Genomic DNA, 24610 nt, shown 5'->3' with positions numbered 1-24610 from the left:
TCCATCATCGCTAGGGAACTCCTTGTCCCTCCCTGATGGTTGATGTAAGCCACAGTCGTGATGTTGTCCGACTGAAACCTGATGAACCTCAGAGTTGCTAACTGAGGCCAAGCCAGAAGGGCATTGAAAACTGCTCTTAATTCCAGAATGTTTATTGGAAGGAGTCTCTCCTCCTGAGTCCATGATCCCTGAGCCTTCAGGGAATTCCAGACAGCGCCCCAACCTAGCAGGCTGGCATCTGTTGTTACAATCGTCCAATCTGGCCTGCTGAAGGGCATCCCCCTGGACAGATGTGGCCGAGAAAGCCACCATAGAAGAGAATTTCTGGTCTCTTGATCCAGATTCAGCATAGGGGACAAATCTGAGTAATCCCCATTCCACTGACTTAGCATGCACAATTGCAGTGGTCTGAGATGCAGGTGTGCAAAAGGTACTATGCCGCTACCATTAAGCCGATTACCTCCATGCATTGAGCCACTGACGGGTGTTGAATGGAATGAAGGACACGGCAAGCATTTAGAAGTTTTGTTAACCTGTCCTCTGTCAGGTAAATTTTCATTTCTACAGAATCTATAAGAGTCCCCAAGAAGGGAACTCTTGTGAGTGGCAATAGAGAACTCTTTTCTACGTTCACCTTCCACCCATGCGACCTTAGAAATGCCAGAACTAACTCTGTATGAGACTTGGCAGTTTGGAAACTTGACGCTTGTATCAGAATGTCGTCTAGGTACGGAGCTACCGATATTCCTCGCGGTCTTAGTACCGCCAGAAGAGAGCCCAGAACCTTTGTAAAGATTCTTGGAGCCGTAGCTAACCCGAAGGGAAGAGCTACAAACTGGTAATGCCTGTTTAGGAAGGCAAACCTTAGGTACCGGTAATGATCTTTGTGAATCGGTATGTGAAGGTAGGCATCCTTTAAATCCACTGTGGTCATGTACTGACCCTTTTGGATCATAGGTAAGATTGTCCGAATAGTTTCCATTTTGAACGATGGAACTCTTAGGAATTTGTTTAGGATCTTTAAGTCCAAGATTGGTCTGAAGGTTCCCTCTTTTTTGGGAACCACAAACAGATTTGAGTAAAACCCTTGTCCGTGTTCCGACCGCGGAACCGTGTGGATCACTCCCATTAGTAAAAGGTCTTGTACACAGCGTAGAAACGCCTCTTTCTTTATCTGGTTTGCTGACAACCTTGAAAGATGAAATCTCCCTTTTGGAGGAGAAGCTTTGAAGTCCAGAAGATATCCCTGAGATATGATCTCTAACGCCCAGGGATCCTGGACATTTCTTGCCCAAGCCTGGGCGAAGAGAGAAAGTCTGCCCCCCACTAGATCCGTTTCCGGATCGGGGGCCCTCACTTCATGCTGTCTTAGGGGCAGCAGCAGGCTTTCTGGCCTGCTTGCCCTTGTTCCAGGACTGGTTAGGTTTCCAGCCCTGTCTGTAGCGAGCAACAGTTCCTTCCTGTTTTGGAGCGGAGGAAGTTGATGCTGCTCCTGCCTTGAAGTTACGAAAGGCACGAAAATTAGACTGTTTAGCCCTTGGTTTGGCTCTGTCTTGAGGCAGGGCATGGCCCTTACCTCCCGTAATATCAGCGATAATTTCTTTCAAACCGGGTCCGAATAATGTCTGCCCTTTGAAAGGTATGTTAAGCAATTTAGATTTAGAAGTCACATCGGCTGACCAGGATTTAAGCCACAGCGCTCTGCGCGCTTGAATGGCGAATCCGGAGTTCTTAGCCGTAAGCTTAGTTAAGTGTACTACGGCATCAGAAATAAATGAATTAGCTAGCTTAAGGACTCTAAGCTTGTCTATAATCTCATCCAATGGAGCTGAGCTAATGGTCTCTTCCAGAGACTCAAACCAGAATGCCGCCGCAGCCGTGACAGGCGCAATGCATGCAAGGGGTTGTAATATAAACCACCTTGTTGAACAAACATTTTCTTAGGTAACCCTCTAACTTTTTATCCATTGGATCTGAAAAAGCACAGCTATCCTCCACCGGGATAGTGGTGCGCTTAGCCAGAGTAGAAAACTGCTCCCTCCACCTTAGGGATTGTCTGCCATAAGTCCCCATGTGGTGGCGTCTATTGGAAACCATTTTTTCTAAATATAGGAGGGGGAGAAAAAGGCACACCGGGTCTATCCCACTCCTTGTTAACAATTTCTGTAAGCCTTTTAGGTATAGGAAAAACGTCAGTACACGTCGGTACCGCAAAATATTTATCCAGCCTACATATTTTCTCTGGAATTGCAACCGTGTTACAATCATTCAGAGCCGCTAATACCTCCCCTAGTAATACACGGAGGTTCTCAAGCTTAAATTTAAAATTTGAAATGTCTGAGTCCAGTTTACTTGGATCAGATCCGTCACCCACAGAATGAAGCTCTCCGTCCTCATGTTCTGCAAATTGTGACGCAGTATCAGACATGGCTCTATTATTATCAGCGCACTCTGTTCTCACCCCAGAGTGATCGCGTTTACCCCTAAATTCTGGCAATTTAGATAATACTTCAGTCATAACATTAGCCATGTCTTGCAAAGTGATTTGTATGGGCCGCCCTGATGTACTTGGTGCCACAATATCACGCACCTCCTGAGCGGGAGGCGAAGGTACTGACACGTGAGGAGAGTTAGTCGGCATAACTTCCCCCTCGTTGTCTGGTGAAATTTTCTTTACATGTACAGATTGGCTTATATTTAAAGTAGCATCACAATGCAATTAGTACACATAATTTCTATTGGGGCCTCCACATTGGCCTTTCTAAACATATTGCACAAAGAGATTCATCTGTGTCAGACATGTTTAAACAAACTAGCAATGAGACTCAGCAAGCTTGGAAAATACTTTTCAATAAAATTTACAGCAATATAAAAAACGTTACTGTGCCTTTAAGAAGCACAAAAGACTGTCACAGTTGAAATAACAATGAACCAAATTACGTTATAGCAACCAAATTTTCACAGTAAATGCATTAAGTTAGCAAAGGATTGCACCCACCAGCAAATGGTTGATTAACCCCTTAGTACCCCAAAAACGGATAACAATTTAATATAAACGTTTTTATCACAGTCAAAACACAGTCTCACAGGTCTGCTGTGAGTGATACCTCCCTCAACAACTAGTTTTGGAGACCCTGGGCTCTGTAGAGACGTCCTGGATCATGGAGGAAGAAAGGAAGACTGTGACTGAATTTTTACTGCGCACTAAGCGTCAAAATAGGCCCCTCCCACTCATAATACAACAGTGGGGAAGGTCAGTAAACTGATATTATTCATAAACAAACGACAGCCTGTGGCAAATTAATGCCCATAAAGTTTTATCACCAAGTAACCTCAGAGAAAAACGATTAACCGTGCCAGTAAACGTTTAAAAAATAAAATTATGAAATGTTATTAATAAGCCTGCTGCTAGTCGCTTTCACTGCAGTGGAGGCTCAAATATATAGTTAAATGTATACAGTATTTTCTTAGTGAAGTTCCATTCCCTAGAAATACCTCAGTGTAAACATACATAACATATCAGCCTGATACCAGTCGCTACTACCTGCATTTAAGGCTGCACTTACATTACATCGGTATTAGCAGTATTTCTCAGTCAATTCCATTCCTTAGAAAATAATATACTGCAACATACCTCCTTGCAGGTGAACCCTGCCCGCTGTCCCCTGTTCTGAAGTTACCTCACTCCTCAGAATGGCCGAGAACAGCAAATGGATCTTAGTTACGACCGCTAAGATCATACACAAACTCAGGTAGATTCTTCTTCTAACGCTGCCTGAGAAAAAACAACACACTCCGGTGCTGTTTAAAATAACAAACTTTTGATTGAAGAAATAAAAACTAAGTTTAACAACCACAGTCCTCTCACACGTCCTATCTATTAGTTAGGTGCAAAAGAATGACTGGGTATGACGTAGAGGGGAGGAGCTATATAGCAGCTCTGCTTGGGTGATCCTCTTGCACTTCCTGTTAGGGAGGAGATATAATCCCATAAGTAATGGATGACCCGTGGACTGACTACACTTAACAGGAGAAAACTGAATTTAAACGCTTATTAGTTTTAATATCAAGAGGACTAGACTCCTCCATATCTAATGCAATCAACACTTCTTTAAGTAAAGAACGAATAAACTCCATCTTAAACAAATATGAAGATTTATCAGTGTCAATATCTGAGGCAGAATCTTCTGACCAGATAGATCCTCATCAAAAATAGATAAGTCAGAATGATGGCGGTTCATTTAAAAAATTCATCTGAAATATGAGAAGTTTAAAAGACTTTTTATGTTTACTAGAAGGAGGAATAACAGACAGAGCCTTCCGAATAGAATTTGAAACAAATTCTCGTACATTAACAGGAACATCCTGAACATTAGATGTTGAAGGAAAAACAACAGGTAATGGATTATTACTATTGGAGACATTATCTGCGTTAGAAAGTTTATCATGACAACTAACACAAACTACAGAGCCGGAGGAACAGTTACCAAAAGTTTTACAACAAATGCACTTAGCTTTGGTAGAACCAACATCAGGCAGCGTCTTTCAGAAGTAGATTCTGATCCAGGTTCAGGTAGTGACATCTTGCAATATGTAATAGAAAAACAACATATAAAGCAAAATTATCAAATTCCTTAAATGACAGTTTCAGGAATGGGAAAAAATGCAAAACAAACAAGCCTCTAGCAACCAGAAGCAACAAAAAAGTGAGACTGAAATAATGTGAAAAAAAACTGGCGCCAAGTATGACGCCCACATTTTTGGCGCCAAGTATGACGCCCACATTATTTGACGCCAAAATTGACGCCCACATTTTTTGGCGCAAAAAAAACGTTTGTAATACACATGCGTCAAAAAATGACGCAACCACGTGAAAACTTCCGGCGTCAACTATGACGCCTGGAAATGACGACATTTTGCGCCAAAAATGAAGCAATAAATTGAAGAATTTTCTGCACCCGCGAGCCTAACAGCCCGCAATTTAGAAGAAAAAAGTCAAATTGAAATTTTTAAGGTAAGAAAAAATATTTATTCATATGCATTTTCCCAAAAAAATGAAACTGACAGTCTGAAAGAAGGAATACTGATTATCCTGAATCATGGCAAATATAAGTTTAAAACATATATTTAGAACTTTACATATAAAGTGCCCAACCATAGCTTAGAGTGTCATAAATAAAATAAGACTTACTTACCCTAAGACACTCATCTACATATAGTAGATAGCCAAACCAGTACTGAAACGAGAATCAGTAGAGGTAATGCTATATAAGAGTATATCGTCGATCTGAAAAGGGAGGTAGGAGAAGAAATCTCTACGACCGATTAACAGAGAACCTATGAAATAGATCCCCTACAGGAAGACCATGGTATTCAAATAGGCAATACTCTCTTCACATCCTCTGACATTCACTGCACTCTGAGAGGAAAACCGGGCATCAGCCTGCTGCGAAGCGCATATCAACGTAGAAATCTAGCACAAACTTACTTCACCACCTCCATGGGAGGCAAAGTTTGTAAAACTGAATTGTGGGTGTGGTGGGGGGTGTATTTATAGGCATTTTGAGGTTTGGGAAACTTTGCCCCTCCTGGTAGGAATGTATATCCCATACGTCACTAGCTCATGGACTCTTGCTAATTACATGAAAGAAAGAGGAGGTGACAGAGAACTCAAACTTAACAAACGTGAAGTTTACTGGATGTTCACACTTAAAACTAGCAGTCCTCAGGGATTGAATATGAGGAGGGATCTAGACTTATTTACATAGTTCACATTATAATTTATTGTCTAGTAAAACATAGGGTATGTTAAAGACTTCAATTGTACACTAAATTAAGCTTTTTAGGAAGAAATCTTTATATTTTCACTTTGATAGTGTTAGTTTTATATCACCTAACTATCCTAGATGGATGGGTATACTTAATTATACTAACACTAATAAATCTTTCTTTTCTCCCATATTCACAATGTGTAATAACACAATTTTGACTCAGTTATAACAGTTTAAAATAATTGAGATTAAACAAATACAAGATACTCAAAAATAGAAATTATTCTAGGCAAAATTGTATTCAAATGAAAAATTGTGTATTTGTTTATAAGAACATTATAAAGTTATTCAATTTGTTTACATTGTTTGTCCATATAATCAGCATTTCAAATAATTAAGACAATATTGCTTTAAGAGCATCTGTGAATAAATAGAGGTGTGCACAGGTACACAGACATGCAGTGATCAAGTGCGCATGCGCACAAAACGCGTTTGCAGTAGTACCTGTCTACACACAGTGCTTTAATGTTATGTGTGCCATTACATTGATGTGCTTTTAACTGGAATTAATAAAGCCTTTGGATTTTACTATATGTTTGGAGCTTTCTTCTGGGCACAGTGCGCTTCATACTTCTGTACTATTGGCTTTATTGGGTGTGTGGAGCAGACACTCCATGAAGCAGCACTGATTATCCCACACTTGCTCCATTGCGCCGGCTTTCCTAAGGATACAGCGGCTAGTGCTGTGGAGTTTCTCAGGCGGTGATATCAGCTGTGTGCTTTACCTCTAGTGATTCTTTCTATATAATAACATATGTACCATTGTTAACTCAATGCATTAAATTATTTATGTCTGATCCATTTACAATGAACTGACCCCTGCCTTGCGACTGGTGGAATAAAGAAAATGTTAGAGCAAATTGACGTGATGCAATAAATTGCAAACAAATGGCTACCAATCAGATTTGCAGAACTTATGAGAGCATTTCTCTGTATCAAACATCTCTGATCAAGTTTTCATTATAAGCTCATTAATTCTAGAAGGATCCTTTTAGTAAGTGCATATATTAATAGCAGTGAGCTACTACACTGTATAGCATTTATAATTTATTACGGCGACTCTAAGGATAATTAATGGCGCTGATTATTATCCATCTAAATTTCTGTCTAACCTTCTATGAAACCCAAGACTTTGTGATCAGTTTAACACGATTTAAATAAAATTGTAAAATATAGTAAGCTTACTTGTTATAATTCATTTAAAAAGAACATTAAATTAATTTTGCATAGATTAAGTATAGCATATCAGCGTTAGGGTTGTGTATCCAGCAGAATGCAGTGCAGGCTCTCCACAATGTACAGAGTTACATACAGCTAAAATATGAAACTTGTATTGTAAAAGTACATTGAATTGTCTACTATGCATAAAATTTAATTATTTTATCTTGTTTTAATGTTTTGTATTGAACTGTGATTTATCATTATTATTAATTACACTGATATCATTACTATGCATAATTAAACATTTCATTTTCCTTCAGAAAAATATAACAACTTGATTATTGAACTGTCGCAAGCTGAGATTCCTCAAGCATATTCTCTATAGGGTGTTTGTTATTTTTATGTTTCTCCACTAGAGGTCAGTCTACATTCATGGAGAGTCTAAAACTGTTTTTAACTTAAAAGAACATGGAACCCAATTTTATTTTTATTTCATGATTCATACAATTTAAAACAATTTTCCAATTGACTTCTGTATTCAATTTGCTTTAATTCTCTTGGTATCTTTTGTTGAAGGAGCAGTAATGCAGGAGCTAGCTCCCAGTAGCGCATTGCTGCTCCTGAGCCTACTTACGTATGCTTTTCAACAAAGAATATCAAGAGAATTAAGCAAGTTAAACAATAGAAATACATTAGAAAGTCTATCTGAATCATGAAAGAAACGATTTAGGTTTTCTCTTCTTTTTAAAGGGTCCTTATAGTAAAAAAATTACATGCTCTAATTTGTAATTGTATGTTATTTTAAGATTAGCAACCCTTCATATTGATGTGTTTAACCACCGCAAAGGGGTTAACCACATAGAAATACTTCTCAGGACCAACAGTGCTCTGTACATTTTGTCTATAGTGGACCTTTAAAGTGTCATGATTCAGATAAGGTATGACATTTAAGAATAAAATCCAATATACTTTCATTATCAAAATATACACAATCTTTTATATGCACACTTTCTGAGGCTCCAGTGGATCTCCAGTGATACCTAGCTAAATATTGTTGAGCATTCTGAAATTAATTAAATTTACAGAGACACAGATGTTAATAAAAATAATAATAATATACTCACATGAAGGGAGATCACCTTGTACTGTGAGTTCTGTAGACACAGACATTTTTCCAGAGCTGTTCATCACAGTGCACGTATAGACTCCAGCATCCTTTTTTTTAACTGCGTGGATCTCCAGAGTGTACATGCCTGACTTTTCAAACATATTTATACGCTCATCTGCCTGCAGCGGAATATCCTCCTTGGGTGAAATCAATAGGACAGATGAGATTTAATATTTTTAAAAAGTTTAAAAAAAAATTTGAATATAAACTATTTAAACTATTTCTAAAGTGTAAAACGATAAAAATGAATAATGGCTTATTACATATACTTTGGTTTTTAACTAAGGATACTATAAAAGAACCAAGTAAATTTGAGAATAGAAGTAAATAGAAACAGTGTCTTAAAATTAAGTTGTGACTTCCAGGTGCCATGCCTCAAATCAGTTCACCTGTCAGCTATGTTTAAATGTCCATTAAAGTGAAGGTCCATTTTGATGAATTAGTGCCCGGTTTTTAATAAACCTATTAAAAACAAGGGTACTTTAATTCATCAAAATTGAAATTTCACTGTTTTCTTCAAAAACTTACATTTTAATCCTGAATGCCGCTCCAGCGATTCCCCTGGCCGTCGGAAGCCTCTGCAGACGTCAGAAATAACGAATCAGGTTTCCTCCAATCACAGCTTCCCCCCCCCCCCCGGGGGAATCTTGGCCTGATGCAACGCTGTGATTGGAGGATTCGTCATTTTGGACCCGCGAAGACGGCTTGCGACGGGCAAGGAAGGAAGTGCTGGAGCGGCTGCCAGGATTAAAAACAGAATTTATGTTTACCTGATAAATTACTTTCTCCAACGGTGTGTCCGGTCCACGGCGTCATCCTTACTTGTGGGATATTCTCTTCCCCAACAGGAAATGGCAAAGAGCCCAGCAAAGCTGGTCACATGATCCCTCCTAGGCTCCGCCTACCCCAGTCATTCGACCGACGTTAAGGAGGAATATTTGCATAGGAGAAACCATATGGTACCCGTGGTGACTGTAGTTAAAGAAAATAAATTATCAGACCTGATTAAAAAACCAGGGCGGGCCGTGGACCGGACACACCGTTGGAGAAAGTAATTTATCAGGTAAACATAAATTCTGTTTTCTCCAACATAGGTGTGTCCGGTCCACGGCGTCATCCTTACTTGTGGGAACCAATACCAAAGCTTTAGGACACGGATGAAGGGAGGGAGCAAATCAGGTCACCTAAATGGAAGGCACCACGGCTTGCAAAACCTTTCTCCCAAAAATAGCCTCAGAAGAAGCAAAAGTATCAAACTTGTAAAATTTGGTAAAAGTGTGCAGTGAAGACCAAGTCGCTGCCCTACATATCTGATCAACAGAAGCCTCGTTCTTGAAGGCCCATGTGGAAGCCACAGCCCTAGTGGAATGAGCTGTGATTCTTTCGGGAGGCTGCCGTCCGGCAGTCTCGTAAGCCAATCTGATGATGCTTTTAATCCAAAAAGAGAGAGAGGTAGAAGTTGCTTTTTGACCTCTCCTTTTACCGGAATAAACAACAAACAAGGAAGATGTTTGTCTAAAATCCTTTGTAGCATCTAAATAGAATTTTAGAGCGCGAACAACATCCAAATTGTGCAACAAACGTTCCTTCTTTGAAACTGGTTTCGGACACAGAGAAGGTACGATAATCTCCTGGTTAATGTTTTTGTTAGAAACAACTTTTGGAAGAAAACCAGGTTTAGTACGTAAAACCAACCTTATCTGCGTGGAACACCAGATAAGGAGGAGAACACTGCAGAGCAGATAATTCTGAAACTCTTCTAGCAGAAGAAATTGCAACTAAAAACAAAACTTTCCAAGATAATAACTTAATATCAACGGAATGTAAGGGTTCAAACGGAACCCACTGAAGAACTGAAAGAACTAAATTGAGACTCCAAGGAGGAGTCAAAGGTTTGTAAACAGGCTTAATTCTAACCAGAGCCTGAACAAAGGCTTGAACATCTGGCACAGCAGCCAGCTTTTTGTGAAGTAACACCGACAAGGCAGAAACCTGTCCCTTCAGGGAACTTGCAGATAATCCTTTTTCCAATCCTTCTTGAAGGAAGGATAGAATCCTAGGAATCTTAACCTTGTCCCAAGGGAATCCTTTAGATTCACACCAACAGATATATTTTTTCCAAATTTTGTGGTAAATCTTTCTAGTTACAGGCTTTCTGGCCTGAACCAGAGTATCGATAACAGAATCTGAGAACCCTCGCTTCGATAAAATCAAGCGTTCAATCTCCAAGCAGTCAGCTGGAGTGAAACCAGATTCGGATGTTCGAACGGACCCTGAACAAGAAGGTCTCGTCTCAAAGGTAGCTTCCAAGGTGGAGCCGATGACATATTCACCAGATCTGCATACCAAGTCCTGCGTGGCCACGCAGGAGCTATCAAGATCACCGACGCCCTCTCCTGATTGATCCTGGCTACCAGCCTGGGGATGAGAGGAAACGGCGGGAACACATAAGCTAGTTTGAAGGTCCAAGGTGCTACTAGTGCATCCACTAGAGCCGCCTTGGGATCCCTGGATCTGGACCCGTAGCAAGGAACTTTGAAGTTCTGACGAGAGGCCATCAGATCCATGTCTGGAATGCCCCACAGCTGAGTGACTTGGGCAAAGATTTCCGGATGGAGTTCCCACTCCCCCGGATGCAATGTCTGACGACTCAGAAAATCCGCTTCCCAATTTTCCACTCCTGGGATGTGGATAGCAGACAGGTGGCAGGAGTGAGACTCCGCCCATAGAATGATTTTGGTCACTTCTTCCATCGCTAGGGAACTCCTTGTTCCCCCCTGATGGTTGATGTACGCAACAGTTGTCATGTTGTCTGATTGAAACCGTATGAACTTGGCCCTCGCTAGCTGAGGCCAAGCCTTGAGAGCATTGAATATCGCTCTCAGTTCCAGAATATTTATCGGTAGAAGAGATTCTTCCCGAGACCAAAGACCCTGAGCTTTCAGGGATCCCCAGACCGCGCCCCAGCCCATCAGACTGGCGTCGGTCGTGACAATGACCCACTCTGGTCTGCGGAATGTCATCCCTTGTGACAGGTTGTCCAGGGACAGCCACCAACGGAGTGAGTCTCTGGTCCTCTGATTTACTTGTATCTTCGATACAAGTCTGTATAGTCCCCATTCCACTGACTGAGCATGCACAGTTGTAATGGTCTTAGATGAATGCGCGCAAAAGGAACTATGTCCATTGCCGCTACCATCAACCCGATCACTTCCATGCACTGAGCTATGGAAGGAAGAGGAACGGAATGAAGTATCCGACAAGAGTCTAGAAGTTTTGTTTTTCTGGCCTCTGTCAGAAAAATCCTCATTTCTAAGGAGTCTATTATTGTTCCCAAGAAGGGAACCCTTGTTGACGGAGATAGAGAACTCTTTTCCACGTTCACTTTCCATCCGTGAGATCTGAGAAAGGCCAGGACAATGTCCGTGTGAGCCTTTGCTTGAGGAAGGGACGACGCTTGAATCAGAATGTCGTCCAAGTAAGGTACTACAGCAATGCCCCTTGGTCTTAGCACAGCTAGAAGGGACCCTAGTACCTTTGTGAAAATCCTTGGAGCAGTGGCTAATCCGAAAGGAAGCGCCACGAACTGGTAATGTTTGTCCAGGAATGCGAACCTTAGGAACCGATGATGTTCCTTGTGGATAGGAATATGTAGATACGCATCCTTTAAATCCACCGTGGTCATGAATTGACCTTCCTGGATGGAAGGAAGAATAGTTCGAATGGTTTCCATCTTGAACGATGGAACCTTGAGAAACTTGTTTAAGATCTTGAGATCTAAGATTGGTCTGAACGTTCCCTCTTTTTTGGGAACTATGAACAGATTGGAGTAGAACCCCATCCCTTGTTCTCTTAATGGAACAGGATGAATCACTCCCATTTTTAACAGGTCTTCTACACAATGTAAGAATGCCTGTCTTTTTATGTGGTCTGAAGACAACTGAGACCTGTGGAACCTCCCCCTTGGGGGAAGTCCCTTGAATTCCAGAAGATAACCTTGGGAGACTATTTCTAGCGCCCAAGGATCCAGAACATCTCTTGCCCAAGCCTGAGCGAAGAGAGAGAGTCTGCCCCCCACCAGATCCGGTCCCGGATCGGGGGCCAACATTTCATGCTGGCAGGTTTCTTGGCCTGCTTTCCCTTGTTCCAGCCTTGCATTGGTCTCCAAGCTGGCTTGGCTTGAGAAGTATTACCCTCTTGCTTAGAGGACGTAGCACCTTGGGCTGGTCCGTTTCTACGAAAGGGACGAAAATTAGGTTTATTTTTTGCCTTGAAAGGCCGATCCTGAGGAAGGGCGTGGCCCTTACCCCCAGTGATATCAGAGATAATTTCTTTCAAGTCAGGGCCAAACAGCGTTTTCCCCTTGAAAGGAATGTTAAGTAGCTTGTTCTTGGAAGACGCATCAGCCGACCAAGATTTCAACCAAAGCGCTCTGCGCGCCACAATAGCAAACCCAGAATTCTTAGCCGCTAACCTAGCCAATTGCAAAGTGGCGTCTAGGGTGAAAGAATTAGCCAATTTGAGAGCATTGATTCTGTCCATAATCTCCTCAAAAGGAGGAGAATCACTATCGATGACCGCCTTTATCAGCTCATCGAACCAGAAACATGCGGCTGTAGCGACAGGGACAATGCATGAAATTGGTTGTAGAAGGTAACCTTGCTGAACAAACATCTTTTTAAGCAAACCTTCTAATTTTTTATCCATAGGATCTTTGAAAGCACAACTATCCTCTATGGGTATAGTGGTGCGTTTGTTTAAAGTGGAAACCGCTCCCTCGACCTTGGGGACTGTCTGCCATAAGTCCTTTCTGGGGGTCGACCATAGGAAACAATTTTTTAAATATGGGGGGAGGGACGAAAGGAATACCGGGCCTTTCCCATTCTTTATTAACAATGTCCGCCACCCCGCTTGGGTATAGGAAAAGCTTCTGGGAGCCCCGGCACCTCTAGGAACTTGTCCATTTTACATAGTTTCTCTGGGATGACCAACTTGTCACAATCATCCAGAGTGGATAATACCTCCTTAAGCAGAATGCGGAGATGTTCCAACTTAAATTTAAATGCAATCACATCAGGTTCAGCCTGTTTGAGAAATATTCCCTGAATCAGTAATTTCTCCCTCAGACAAAACCTCCCTGGCCCCATCAGACTGGGTTAGGGGCCCTTCAGAAATATTATTATCAGCGTCGTCATGCTCTTCAGTATCTAAAACAGAGCAGTCGCGCTTACGCTGATAAGTGTTCATTTTGGCTAAAATGTTTTTGACAGAATTATCCATTACAGCCGTTAATTGTTGCATAGTAAGGAGTGTTGGCGCGCTAGATGTACTAGGGGCCTCCTGAGTGGGCAAGACTCGTGTAGACGAAGGAGGGAATGATGCAGTACCATGCTTACTCCCCTCACTTGAGGAATCATCTTGGGCATCATTGTCATTGTCACATAAATCACATTTATTTAAATGAATAGGAATTCTGGCTTCCCCACATTCAGAACACAGTCTATCTGGTAGTTCAGACATGTTAAACAGGCATAAACTTGATAACAAAGTACAAAAAACGTTTTAAAATAAAACCGTTACTGTCACTTTAAATTTTAAACTGAACACACTTTATTACTGCAATTGCGAAAAAACATGAAGGAATTGTTCAAAATTCACCAAATTTTCACCACAGTGTCTTAAAGCCTTAAAAGTATTGCACACCAAATTTGGAAGCTTTAACCCTTAAAATAACGGAACCGGAGCCGTTTTGAACTTTAACCCCTTTACAGTCCCTGGTATCTGCTTTGCTGAGACCCAACCAAGCCCAAAGGGGAATACGATACCAAATGACGCCTTCAGAAAGTCTTTTCTAAGTATCAGAGCTCCTCTCACATGCGACTGCATGCCATGCCTCTCAAAAACAAGTGCGCAACACCGGCGCGAAAATGAGGCTCTGCTTATGCTTTGGGAAAGCCCCTAAAGAATAAGGTGTCTAAAACAGTGCCTGCCGATATTATTATATCAAAATACCCAGATAAAATGATTCCTCAAGGCTAAATATGTGTTAATAATGAATCGATTTAGCCCAGAAAAAGTCTACAGTCTTAATAAGCCCTTGTGAAGCCCTTATTTACGATCGTAATAAACATGGCTTACCGGATCCCATAGGGAAAATGACAGCTTCCAGCATTACATCGTCTTGTTAGAATGTGTCATACCTCAAGCAGCAAGAGACTGCTCACTGTTCCCCCAACTGAAGTTAATTGCCCTCAACAGTCCTGTGTGGAACAGCCATGGATTTTAGTGACGGTTGCTAAAATCATTTTCCTCATACAAACAGAAATCTTCATCTCTTTTCTGTTTCTGAGTAAATAGTACATACCAGCACTATTTCAAAATAACAAACTCTTGATTGAATAATAAAAACTACAGTTAAACACTAAAAAACTCTAAGCCATCTCCGTGGAGATGTTGCCTGTACAACGGCAAAGAGAATGACTGGGGTAGGCGGAGCCTAGGAGGGATCATGTGACCAGCTTTGCTGGGCTCTTTGCCATTTCCAGTTGGGGAAGAGAATATCCCACAAGTAAGGATGACGCCGTGGACCGGACACACCTATGTTGGAGAAAGGTAAGTTTTTGAAGAAAACAGTGAAATGTCAATTTTGATGAATTAAAGTGTCCTTGTTTTTAATAGGTTTATTAAAAACCGTGCACTAATTCATCAAAATGGACCTTCACTTTAAGTTCAAATAAATTATATACATATGAAAGAGTGCTATGGGATTACAAGTGGTGTGTTATTTAGCACTACAGCTTGAGCGTTAAAGGGACATTGTACACTAGCTTTTTATTTGCATAAATGTTTAAGATGATCCATTTATACGGCCCATCTGGAAGTGTTTTTGTAAAAATATATAGTTTTCCTTATTCTTAAATAACATTGTGCTGATTCGCCTAACCAAGCCCTAAAATTTTAGATGTATACTGATGTCTACAGATTCCTGCTGCTCCTGTTTGTATAATCTGTCCTTTCATATGCAGGGAAGGGTGGAGTTAGGGTTGCCACCTCGGCCATGTTTTCCTGGACACTTATGAGTTACACATGCGGCAGGGTGTACAGGGAGGAATATGTATTGTGCTTTTCATGAGCACTATTCATGTGATGTCCAGAGGCTCAATACATGTTCCACCCTGCACACCCTGCAGCATGTGTAACTCATAAGTGTCCAGGAAAACAGGGCCGAGGTGGCAACCCTAGGTGGAGTGTCTGCTGTTCCTGTTTTCCCAGCCCCTCTTACTTTGTGTCCATCCTAACGTCAACAACAGTGCTAAACTGGGAGCTTCTAAGTAAGTTGTTAAAAGGTTAGATTTTTAGATCAGTATCTGTGCATATTTCCCTTTATAGTAGTGTCTATTACATGCAGTTTTATGAAAACTGGTCTATACTGTCTCTTTAAATAACAATGAAAAGCCGCATTAGACCTACAGCACCAACCCGAAGTGGGTAATAAATATTTACATTCCTATGTTCTTTTTATTTATAAATATTTATAAGTATATGACATTTTTTTTATTAGAGATAGTGTACATATGAGGGTAACACTTTATTTAAATGCATTTATGTTGTGTTTGGTGCAACTCTTTATTTAGCTCTAACCGTTTACGCAAGGTCTTCAGTCACACTAACCCAATGAGGGCAAATTTGGTTTGCGCGGCCGGATTTACTTTCAACTTGTAATATGAGCGCAAGTTAACGTGGGTACGATATTGCAATATCGCGCCCGTGCTAACAACAGCACACTTGTAATCTAGCCTACATTTTTAAAATATTATGATTTTGAAAAAGTTTATTCTGATTTTTAAACAAACAGGAACTGCAACAACAAAAAACAAACAAACTGTAATTTCATTTAAAATGTCACATTTTAGATGCCTCAACGCAACATATGACTCTAAAGTGTTATCCTCCTTTTGGAAGTTATCAACTATATGAAGGCATTCATCATATCAGTCATCTTTTTTTCTTTACCACACTTACACTTATATTACGAGTTTTGCGTTAGAGGCTATGCGGTGCTAACGAGCAGTTTTCCCTCACCGCTCACTTACATGTAGCGCTGGTATTACGAGTTTTCAGAAACCCGTCGTTAAAAAACAAGAAGTGAGCGTTGAGCATAATTTTGCTCATTACCGCACTCCAATACCAGCGCTGTTTAAGTCAGCGGTGAGCTGGTCATACGTGCTTGTGCACGATTTCCCCATAGGAATCAACGGGGAGAGCCGGCTGAAAAAAAGCAGCGTAAAACTCAGTAACGCAGCCCCATTGATTCCTATGGGGAAAGAAAAGTTATGTCTACACCTAACACCCTAACATGAACCCCGAGTCTAAACACCCCTAATCTTACACTTATTAACCCCTAATCTGCCGCCCCCGACACCTACATTATATTATTAACCCCTAATCAGCCACTCCAGACACCGCCGCCACCTACGTTATAGTTATGAACCCCTAATCTGCTGCCCCCAACATCGCCGACACCTACATTATATTTATTAACCCCTAATCTGACACCCCCAATGTCGCAGCAACCTACCTACACTTTTTAACCCCTAATCTGCCGCCCCCAACGTCGCCGCCACTATAATAAACATATTAACCCCTAAACCGCCGCACTCCCACCTCGCAATCATTAGTTAAATATTATTAACCCCTAATCTACCAGCCCTAACATTGCCGCCATCTACCTACATTTATTAACCCCTAATGTGCCGCCCCCAACGTCGCCGCAACTATATTAAAGTTATTAACTCCTAAACCTAAGTCTAACCCTAAACCTAACAGCCACTAACTTAAATATAATTTAAATAAATTTAAATAAATATTCCTATCATTAACTAAATTATTCCTATTTAAAACTAAATACTTACCTATAAAACAAACCCTAAGCTAGCTAGTTAATAACTATTCTACCTAGTTAAAATAAATACAAACTTGCCTGTAAAATAAAAATAAATCCTAAACTAGCTATAATGTAACTATTAGTTATATTGTAGCTAGTTTAGGGTTTATTTTATAGGTATTTAGTTATAAATAGGAATAATTTAGTGAATGGTAGGAATATTTATTTAGATTTATTTAAATTATATTTAAGTTAGTGGATGTTAGGTTTAAGAATAGACTTAGGTTTAGGGGTTAATAACTTTAATATAGTGGCGGCGATGTTCGGGGTGGCAGATAAGGGGTTAATAAATGTAGGTAGGGGGCGGCTATGTTAGGGCCGGCAGATTAGGGATTAATAATATTTAACTAATGTTTGTGAGGCAGGAGTGCGGCGGTTTAGGGGTTAATATATTTATTATAGTGGCGGCAACGTTGGGGGCGGCAGATTAGGGGTTAAAAAGTGTAGGTAGGTGTCGGCGACATTGGGGGCAGCAGATTAGGGGTTAATATAATGTAGGTGGCGGCGGTGTCCGGAATGGCAGATTAAGGGTCAAAAATTTTATTATAGTGTTTGTGATGCGGGAGGGCCTCGGTTTAGGGGTTAATAAGTAGTTTATGGGTGTTAGTGTACTTTTTAGGGTAAAAAAGCAGCGTTAAGAGGCCCTAACTCTGCTTTTTTACGCCTGCAGCTATTACGAGTCTTGCAGGTTTAGGGTGACTGCACACTTCTTTGGACTTACCGCAAAACAATTTACGTAAACTTTGTAAAGTCTTTTTTCTATGGGACTTCCATAGCGCCGGTATTACGAGTCTGTCCTGGGAGGCCAAAAAGTGAGCGGTACACCCTACCCTGTCAAGAGTCCTAACGCATTTAAAAGGGCCTCTTAACGCTGCTTTTTTACCCTAAAAAGTACACTAACACCCATAAACTACCTATTAACCCCTAAACCGAGGCCCTCCCGCATCGCAAACACTATAATACAAATTTTAACCCCTAATCTGCCGCTCCGGACACCGCCGCCAACTACATTATATTTATGAACCCCTAATCTGCTGCCCCCAACATCGCCGACACCTACATTATATTTATTAACCCCTAATCTGCCGCCCCCAATGTCGCCGCAACCTACCTACACTTTTTAACCCCTAATCTGCCGCCCCCAACGTCGCCGCCACTATATTAAAGTTATTAACCCCTAAACCTAAGTCTAACCCTAAACCTAACACCCACTAACTTAAATATAATTTAAATAAATAATTCTATCATTAACTAAATTATTCCTATTTAAAACTAAATACTAACCTATAAAATAGTAGTTACATTGTAGCTAGTTTAGGATTTATTTTTATTTTACAGGCAAGTTTGTATTTATTTTAACTAGGTAGAATAGTTACTAAATAGTTATTAACTATTTAATAAATACCTAGCTAAAATAAATACAAATTGAACTGTAAAATAAAACCTAACCTAAGTTACAATAACACTACACTATAATTAAATAAATGTACAAAATTAAATACAATTACCTAAATTAAATTAGCTAAAGTGCAAAAAAACAGAATTTATGCTTACCTGATAAATTACTTTCTCCAACGGTGTGTCCGGTCCACGGCGTCATCCTTACTTGTGGGATATTCTCTTCCCCAACAGGCAATGGCAAAGAGTCCCAGCAAAGCTGGTCACATGATCCCTCCTAGGCTCCGCCCACCCCAGTCATTCGACCGACGGACAGGAGGAAATATATATAGGAGAAACCATATGGTACCGTGGTGACTGTAGTTAGAGAAAATAATTCATCAGACCTGATTAAAAAACCAGGGCGGGCCGTGGACCGGACACACCGTTGGAGAAAGTAATTTATCAGGTAAGCATAAATTCTGTTTTCTCCAACATTGGTGTGTCCGGTCCACGGCGTCATCCTTACTTGTGGGAACCAATACCAAAGCTTTAGGACACGGATGAAGGGAGGGAGCAAATCAGGTCACCTAAACGGAAGGCACCACAGCTTGCAAAACCTTTCTCCCAAAAATAGCCTCCGAAGAAGCAAAAGTATCAAATTTGTAAAATTTGGCAAAAGTGTGCAGTGAAGACCAAGTCGCTGCCTTACATATCTGGTCAACAGAAGCCTCGTTCTTGAAGGCCCATGTGGAAGCCACAGCCCTAGTGGAGTGAGCTGTGATTCTTTCAGGAGGCTGCCGTCCTGCAGTCTCATAAGCCAATCGGATAATGCTTTTAAGCCAAAAGGAAAGAGAGGTAGAAGTCGCTTTTAGACCTCTCCTTTTACCAGAATAAACAACAAACAAGGAAGATGTTTGTCTGAAATCTTTAGTAGCCTCTAAATAGAACTTTAGAGCACGGACAACGTCCAAATTGTGTAACAAACGTTCCTTCTTTGAAACTGGATTCGGACACAAAGAAGGTACAACTATCTCCTGGTTAATATTTTTGTTAGAAACAACTTTAGGAAGAAAACCAGGCTTAGTACGCAAAACCACCTTATCTGCATGGAACACCAGATAAGGAGGATAACACTGCAGAGCAGATAACTCTGAAACTCTTCTAGCAGAAGAAATTGCAACCAAAAACAAAACTTTCCAAGATAGTAACTTAATATCTATGGAATGTAAGGGTTCAAACGGAACCCCTTGAAGAACTGAAAGAACTAGATTTAGACTCCAGGGAGGAGTCAAAGGTCTGTAAACAGGCTTGATCCTAACCAGAGCCTGAACAAAAGCTTGAACATCTGGCACAGCTGCCAGTCTTTTGTGTAGTAAGACCGATAAAGCAGAGATCTGTCCCTTTAGAGAACTTGCAGATAATCCTTTCTCCAAACCTTCTTGAAGAAAGGAGAGAATCTTAGGAATTTTTATCTTATTCCATGGGAATCCTTTGGATTCACACCAACAGATATATTTTTTCCATATTTTATGGTAAATTTTTCTAGTTACAGGTTTTCTGGCCTGAACCAGAGTATCTATCACCGAATCTGAAAACCCACGCTTTGATAGAATCAAGCGTTCAATCTCCAAGTCGTCAGTTGGAGGTAGACCAGATTTGGGTGTTCGAATGGACCTTGAACAAGAAGGTCCTGTCTCAAAGGTAGCTTCCATGGTGGAGCCGATGACATATTCACCAGGTCTGCATACCAAGTCCTGCGTGGCCACGCAGGAGCTATCAAGATCACCGAGGCCCTCTCCTGATTGATCCTGGCTATCAGCCTGGGAATGAGAGGAAACGGTGGGAATACGTAAGCTAGGTTGAAAGTCCAAGGTGCTACTAGTGCATCTACTAGAGTCGCCTTGGGATCCCTGGATCTGGACCCGTAGCAAGGAACCTTGAAGTTCTGACGAGACGCCATCAGATCCATGTCTGGAATGCCCCATAATTGAGTTATTTGGGCAAAGATTTCCGGATGGAGTTCCCACTCCCCCGGATGAAATGTCTGACGACTCAGAAAATCCGCTTCCCAATTTTCCACTCCTGGGATGTGGATCGCAGACAAGTGGCAGGAGTGATCCTCCGCCCATTGAATTATTTTGGTCACTTCTTTCATCGCCAGGGAACTCTTTGTTCCCCCTTTATGATTGATATAAGCAACAGTCGTCATGTTGTCTGATTGGAACCTTATGAATTTGGCCTTTGTTAGTTGAGGCCAAGCTCTGAGAGCATTGAATATCGCTCTCAGTTCCAGAATGTTTATCGGGAGAAGAGACTCCTCCCGAGACCATAGACCCTGAGCTTTCAGGGATTCCCAGACCGCACCCCAGCCCACTAAACTGGCGTCGGTCGTGACAATGACCCACTCTGGCCTGCGGAAGCTCATTCCCTGAGACAGATGGTCCAGGGTCAGCCACCAACGGAGTGAATCTCTGGTCTTTTGATCTACTTGAATCATTGGAGACAAGTCTGTATAATCCCCATTCCACTGTTTGAGCATGCACAGTTGTAATGGTCTTAGATGAATTCGTGCAAAGGGAACTATGTCCATTGTTGCAACCATCAATCCTATTACTTCCATGCACTGCGCTATGGAAGGACGAGGAACAGAATGAAGCACTTGACAAGAGCTTAGAAGTTTTGATTTTCTGACCTCTGTCAGAAAAATCCTAATTTCTAAGGAATCTATTATTGTTCCCAAGAAGGGAACTCTTGTTGACGGGGACAGAGAACTCTTTTCTTTGTTCACCTTCCATCCGTGAGATGTGAGAAAGGCTAGAACGATGTCCGTATGAGCCTTTGCCTTTGACAGGGACGACGCTTGTATTAGAATGTCGTCCAAGTAAGGTACTACTGCAATGCCCCTTGGTCTTAGAACCGCTAGAAGGGACCCTAGCACCTTTGTGAAAATCCTTGGAGCAGTGGCTAATCCGAATGGAAGAGCCACAAACTGGTAATGTTTGTCCAGAAAAGCGAACCTTAGGAACTGATGATGTTCCTTGTGGATAGGGATATGTAGGTACGCATCCTTTAGATCCACGGTAGTCATAAATTGACTTTCCTGGATGGTGGGTAGAATCGTTCGAATGGTTTCCATTTTGAACGATGGTACCCTGAGAAATTTGTTTAGGATCTTCAAATCCAAAATTGGTCTGAACGTTCCCTCTTTTTTGGGAACTACGAACAGATTGGAATAAAATCCCATTCCTTGTTCCTTTATTGGAACTGGGTGTATCACTCCCATCTTTAACAGGTCTTCTACACAATGTAAGAATGCCTGTCTCTTTATTTGGTTTGAGGATAAGTGAGACTTGTGGAACCTTCCCCTTGGGGGTAGTTCCTTGAATTCCAGGAGATAACCTTGAGAAACTATTTCTAGCGCCCAAGGATCCTGAACATCTCTTGCCCAAGCCTGAGCAAAGAGAGAAAGTCTGCCCCCCACCAGATCCGGTCCCGGATCGGGGCTACTCCTTCATGCTGTTTTGTTAGCAGTGGCAGGCTTCTTGGCCTGCTTACCCTTGTTCCAGCCTTGCATTGGTTTCCAGGCTGGTTTGGGTTGTGAGGCATTACCCTCTTGCTTAGAGGATGCAGAATTAGAGGCTGGTCCATTTCTGCGAAAGGGACGAAAATTAGGTTTATTTTTAGCCTTAAAAGACCTATCCTGTGGAAGGGCGTGGCCCTTTCCCCCAGTGATGTCTGAAATAATCTCTTTCAAATCAGGTCCAAATAAAGTTTTACCTTTGAAAGGAATGTTAAGCAATTTTGTCTTGGATGACACATCCGCTGACCAAGACTTTAGCAAAAGCGCTCTGCGTGCCACGATAGCAAACCCTGAATTTTTCGCCGCTAATTTTGCTAATTGCAAAGCGGCATCTAAAATAAAAGAGTTAGCCAATTTAAGTGCGTGAACTCTGTCCATAACCTCCTCATATGGAGTTTCTCTACTGAGCGACTTTTCTAGTTCCTCGAACCAGAACCACGCTGCCGTAGTGACAGGAACAATGCATGAAATTGGTTGTAGAAGGTAGCCTTGCTGTACAAAAATCTTTTTAAGCAAACCTTCCAATTTTTTATCCATAGGATCTTTGAAAGCACAACTATCTTCGATAGGAATAGTAGTGCGTTTGTTTAGAGTAGAAACTGCCCCCTCGACCTTGGGGACTGTCTGCCATAAGTCCTTTCTGGGGTCGACCATAGGAAATAATTTCTTAAATATAGGGGGAGGAACAAAAGGTATGCCGGGCTTTTCCCACTCTTTATTTACTATGTCCGCCACCCGCTTGGGTATAGGAAAAGCGTCGGGGGGTACCGGAACCTCTAGGAACCTGTCCATCTTGCATAATTTCTCTGGAATGACCAAATTGTCACAATCATCCAGAGTAGATAACACCTCCTTAAGCAGTACGCGGAGATGTTCTAATTTAAATTTAAATGTCACAACATCAGGTTCAGCTTGATGAGAAATTTTTCCTGAATCTGAAATTTCTCCCTCAGACAAAACCTCCCTCATGGCCCCTTCAGATTGGTGTGAGGGTATGACAGAACAATTATCATCAGCGTCCTCTTGCTCTTCAGTGTTTAAAACAGAGCAATCGCGCTTTCTCTGATAAGTAGGCATTTTGGATAAAAGATTTGCTATGGAGTTATCCATTACAGCCGTTAATTGTTGCATGGTAATAAGTATTGGCGCACTAGATGTACTAGGGGCCTCCTGCATGGGCAAAACTGGTGTAGACACAGTAGGAGATGATGTACTATCATGTTTACTCCCCTCATTTGAGGAATCATCTTGGGCAATATCATTATTTGTGGCAGTACTGTCCTTACTTTGTTTGGACGCTATGGCACAATTATCACATAAATTTAAATTTAAATGGGGAGACACATTGGCTTTCATACATATAGAACATAGCTTATCTGAAGGTACAGACATGTTAAACAGGCTTAAACTTGTCAACAAAGCACAAAATAAACGTTTTAAACTAAAACCGTTACTGTCACTTTAAATTTCAAACAGAAAACACTTTATTACTGAATATGTGAAAAAGTATGAAGGAATTGTTCAAAAATTACCAAAATTTCACCACAGTGTCTTAAAGCCTTAAAAGTATTGCACACCACATTTCAGAGCTTTAACCCTTAAAATAAACCGGAGCCGTTTTTCAATTTAACCCCTATACAGTCCCAGATATAGTCTTTGCTAAGACCCAACCAAGCCCTGAGGGGAATACGATACCAAATGACGCCTTCTAAAAGCTTTTTCAGAGATTCTTAGATCCTCACACATGCATCTGCATGCCCTGCTCTCAAAAAACAACTGCGCATTAATGGCGCGAAAATGAGGCTCAGTCTATGACTAGAAAGGCCCCCTGACTGAAAAAGGTGTCCAATACAGTGGCTGCCGTTTTATAAACGTTCCCCAAGATATTAAATGCCAATTATTAGCCTAAATCTGAATAATATGCACAAATAAAGCAATCGATTTAGCCCATAAAAATGTCTACCAGTTTTTTAGCCCATAATAAGCCCTTTATTCTGTTTGTTTTTGACTAAGAAAATGGCTTACCGGTCCCCATGAGGGGAAATGACAGCCTTCCAGCATTACACAGTCTTGTTAGAAATATGGCTAGTCATACCTTAAGCAGAAAAGTCTGCTAACTGTTTCCCCCAACTGAAGTTACTTCATCTCAACAGTCCTATGTGGAAACAGCAACCGATTTTAGTTACTGTCTGCTAAAATCATCTTCCTCTTACAAACAGAAATCTTCATCCTTTTCTGTTTCAGAGTAAATAGTACATACCAGCACTATTTTAAAATAACAAACACTTGATAGAAGAATAAAAACTACATTTAAACACCAAAAAACTCTTAACCATCTCCGTGGAGATGTTGCCTGTGCAACGGCAAAGAGAATGACTGGGGTGGGCGGAGCCTAGGAGGGATCATGTGACCAGCTTTGCTGGGACTCTTTGCCATTTCCTGTTGGGGAAGAGAATATCCCACAAGTAAGGATGACGCCGTGGACCGGACACACCAATGCTGGAGAAAAACCCACTAAATTACAGAATATAATAAACAAATTACAG

General features: G+C 41.2%; 1 protein-coding gene across 2 annotated transcripts in view; it reads right to left on the bottom strand.

Moving 5' to 3' along the window:
- The window catches only part of MYLK (myosin light chain kinase), an 842949-nt gene that overhangs the window by 556157 nt on the left and 262182 nt on the right, over positions 1 to 24610 (bottom strand). For both annotated transcript variants that reach the window (XM_053698066.1, XM_053698065.1), the window contains one exon: positions 8117 to 8297. In XM_053698066.1, coding sequence (XP_053554041.1) covers positions 8117 to 8297 — 181 coding nt within the window. The remainder of the gene's footprint in view (positions 1 to 8116; positions 8298 to 24610) is intronic.

The sequence above is a fragment of the Bombina bombina genome, chromosome 1, assembly GCF_027579735.1.
Source record: "Bombina bombina isolate aBomBom1 chromosome 1, aBomBom1.pri, whole genome shotgun sequence".
NCBI classification, from domain to species: Eukaryota; Metazoa; Chordata; class Amphibia; order Anura; family Bombinatoridae; genus Bombina; species Bombina bombina.
Note: the sequence above shows the minus strand (reverse complement) of the source record. Positions and strands in the feature narration are given on the sequence as shown.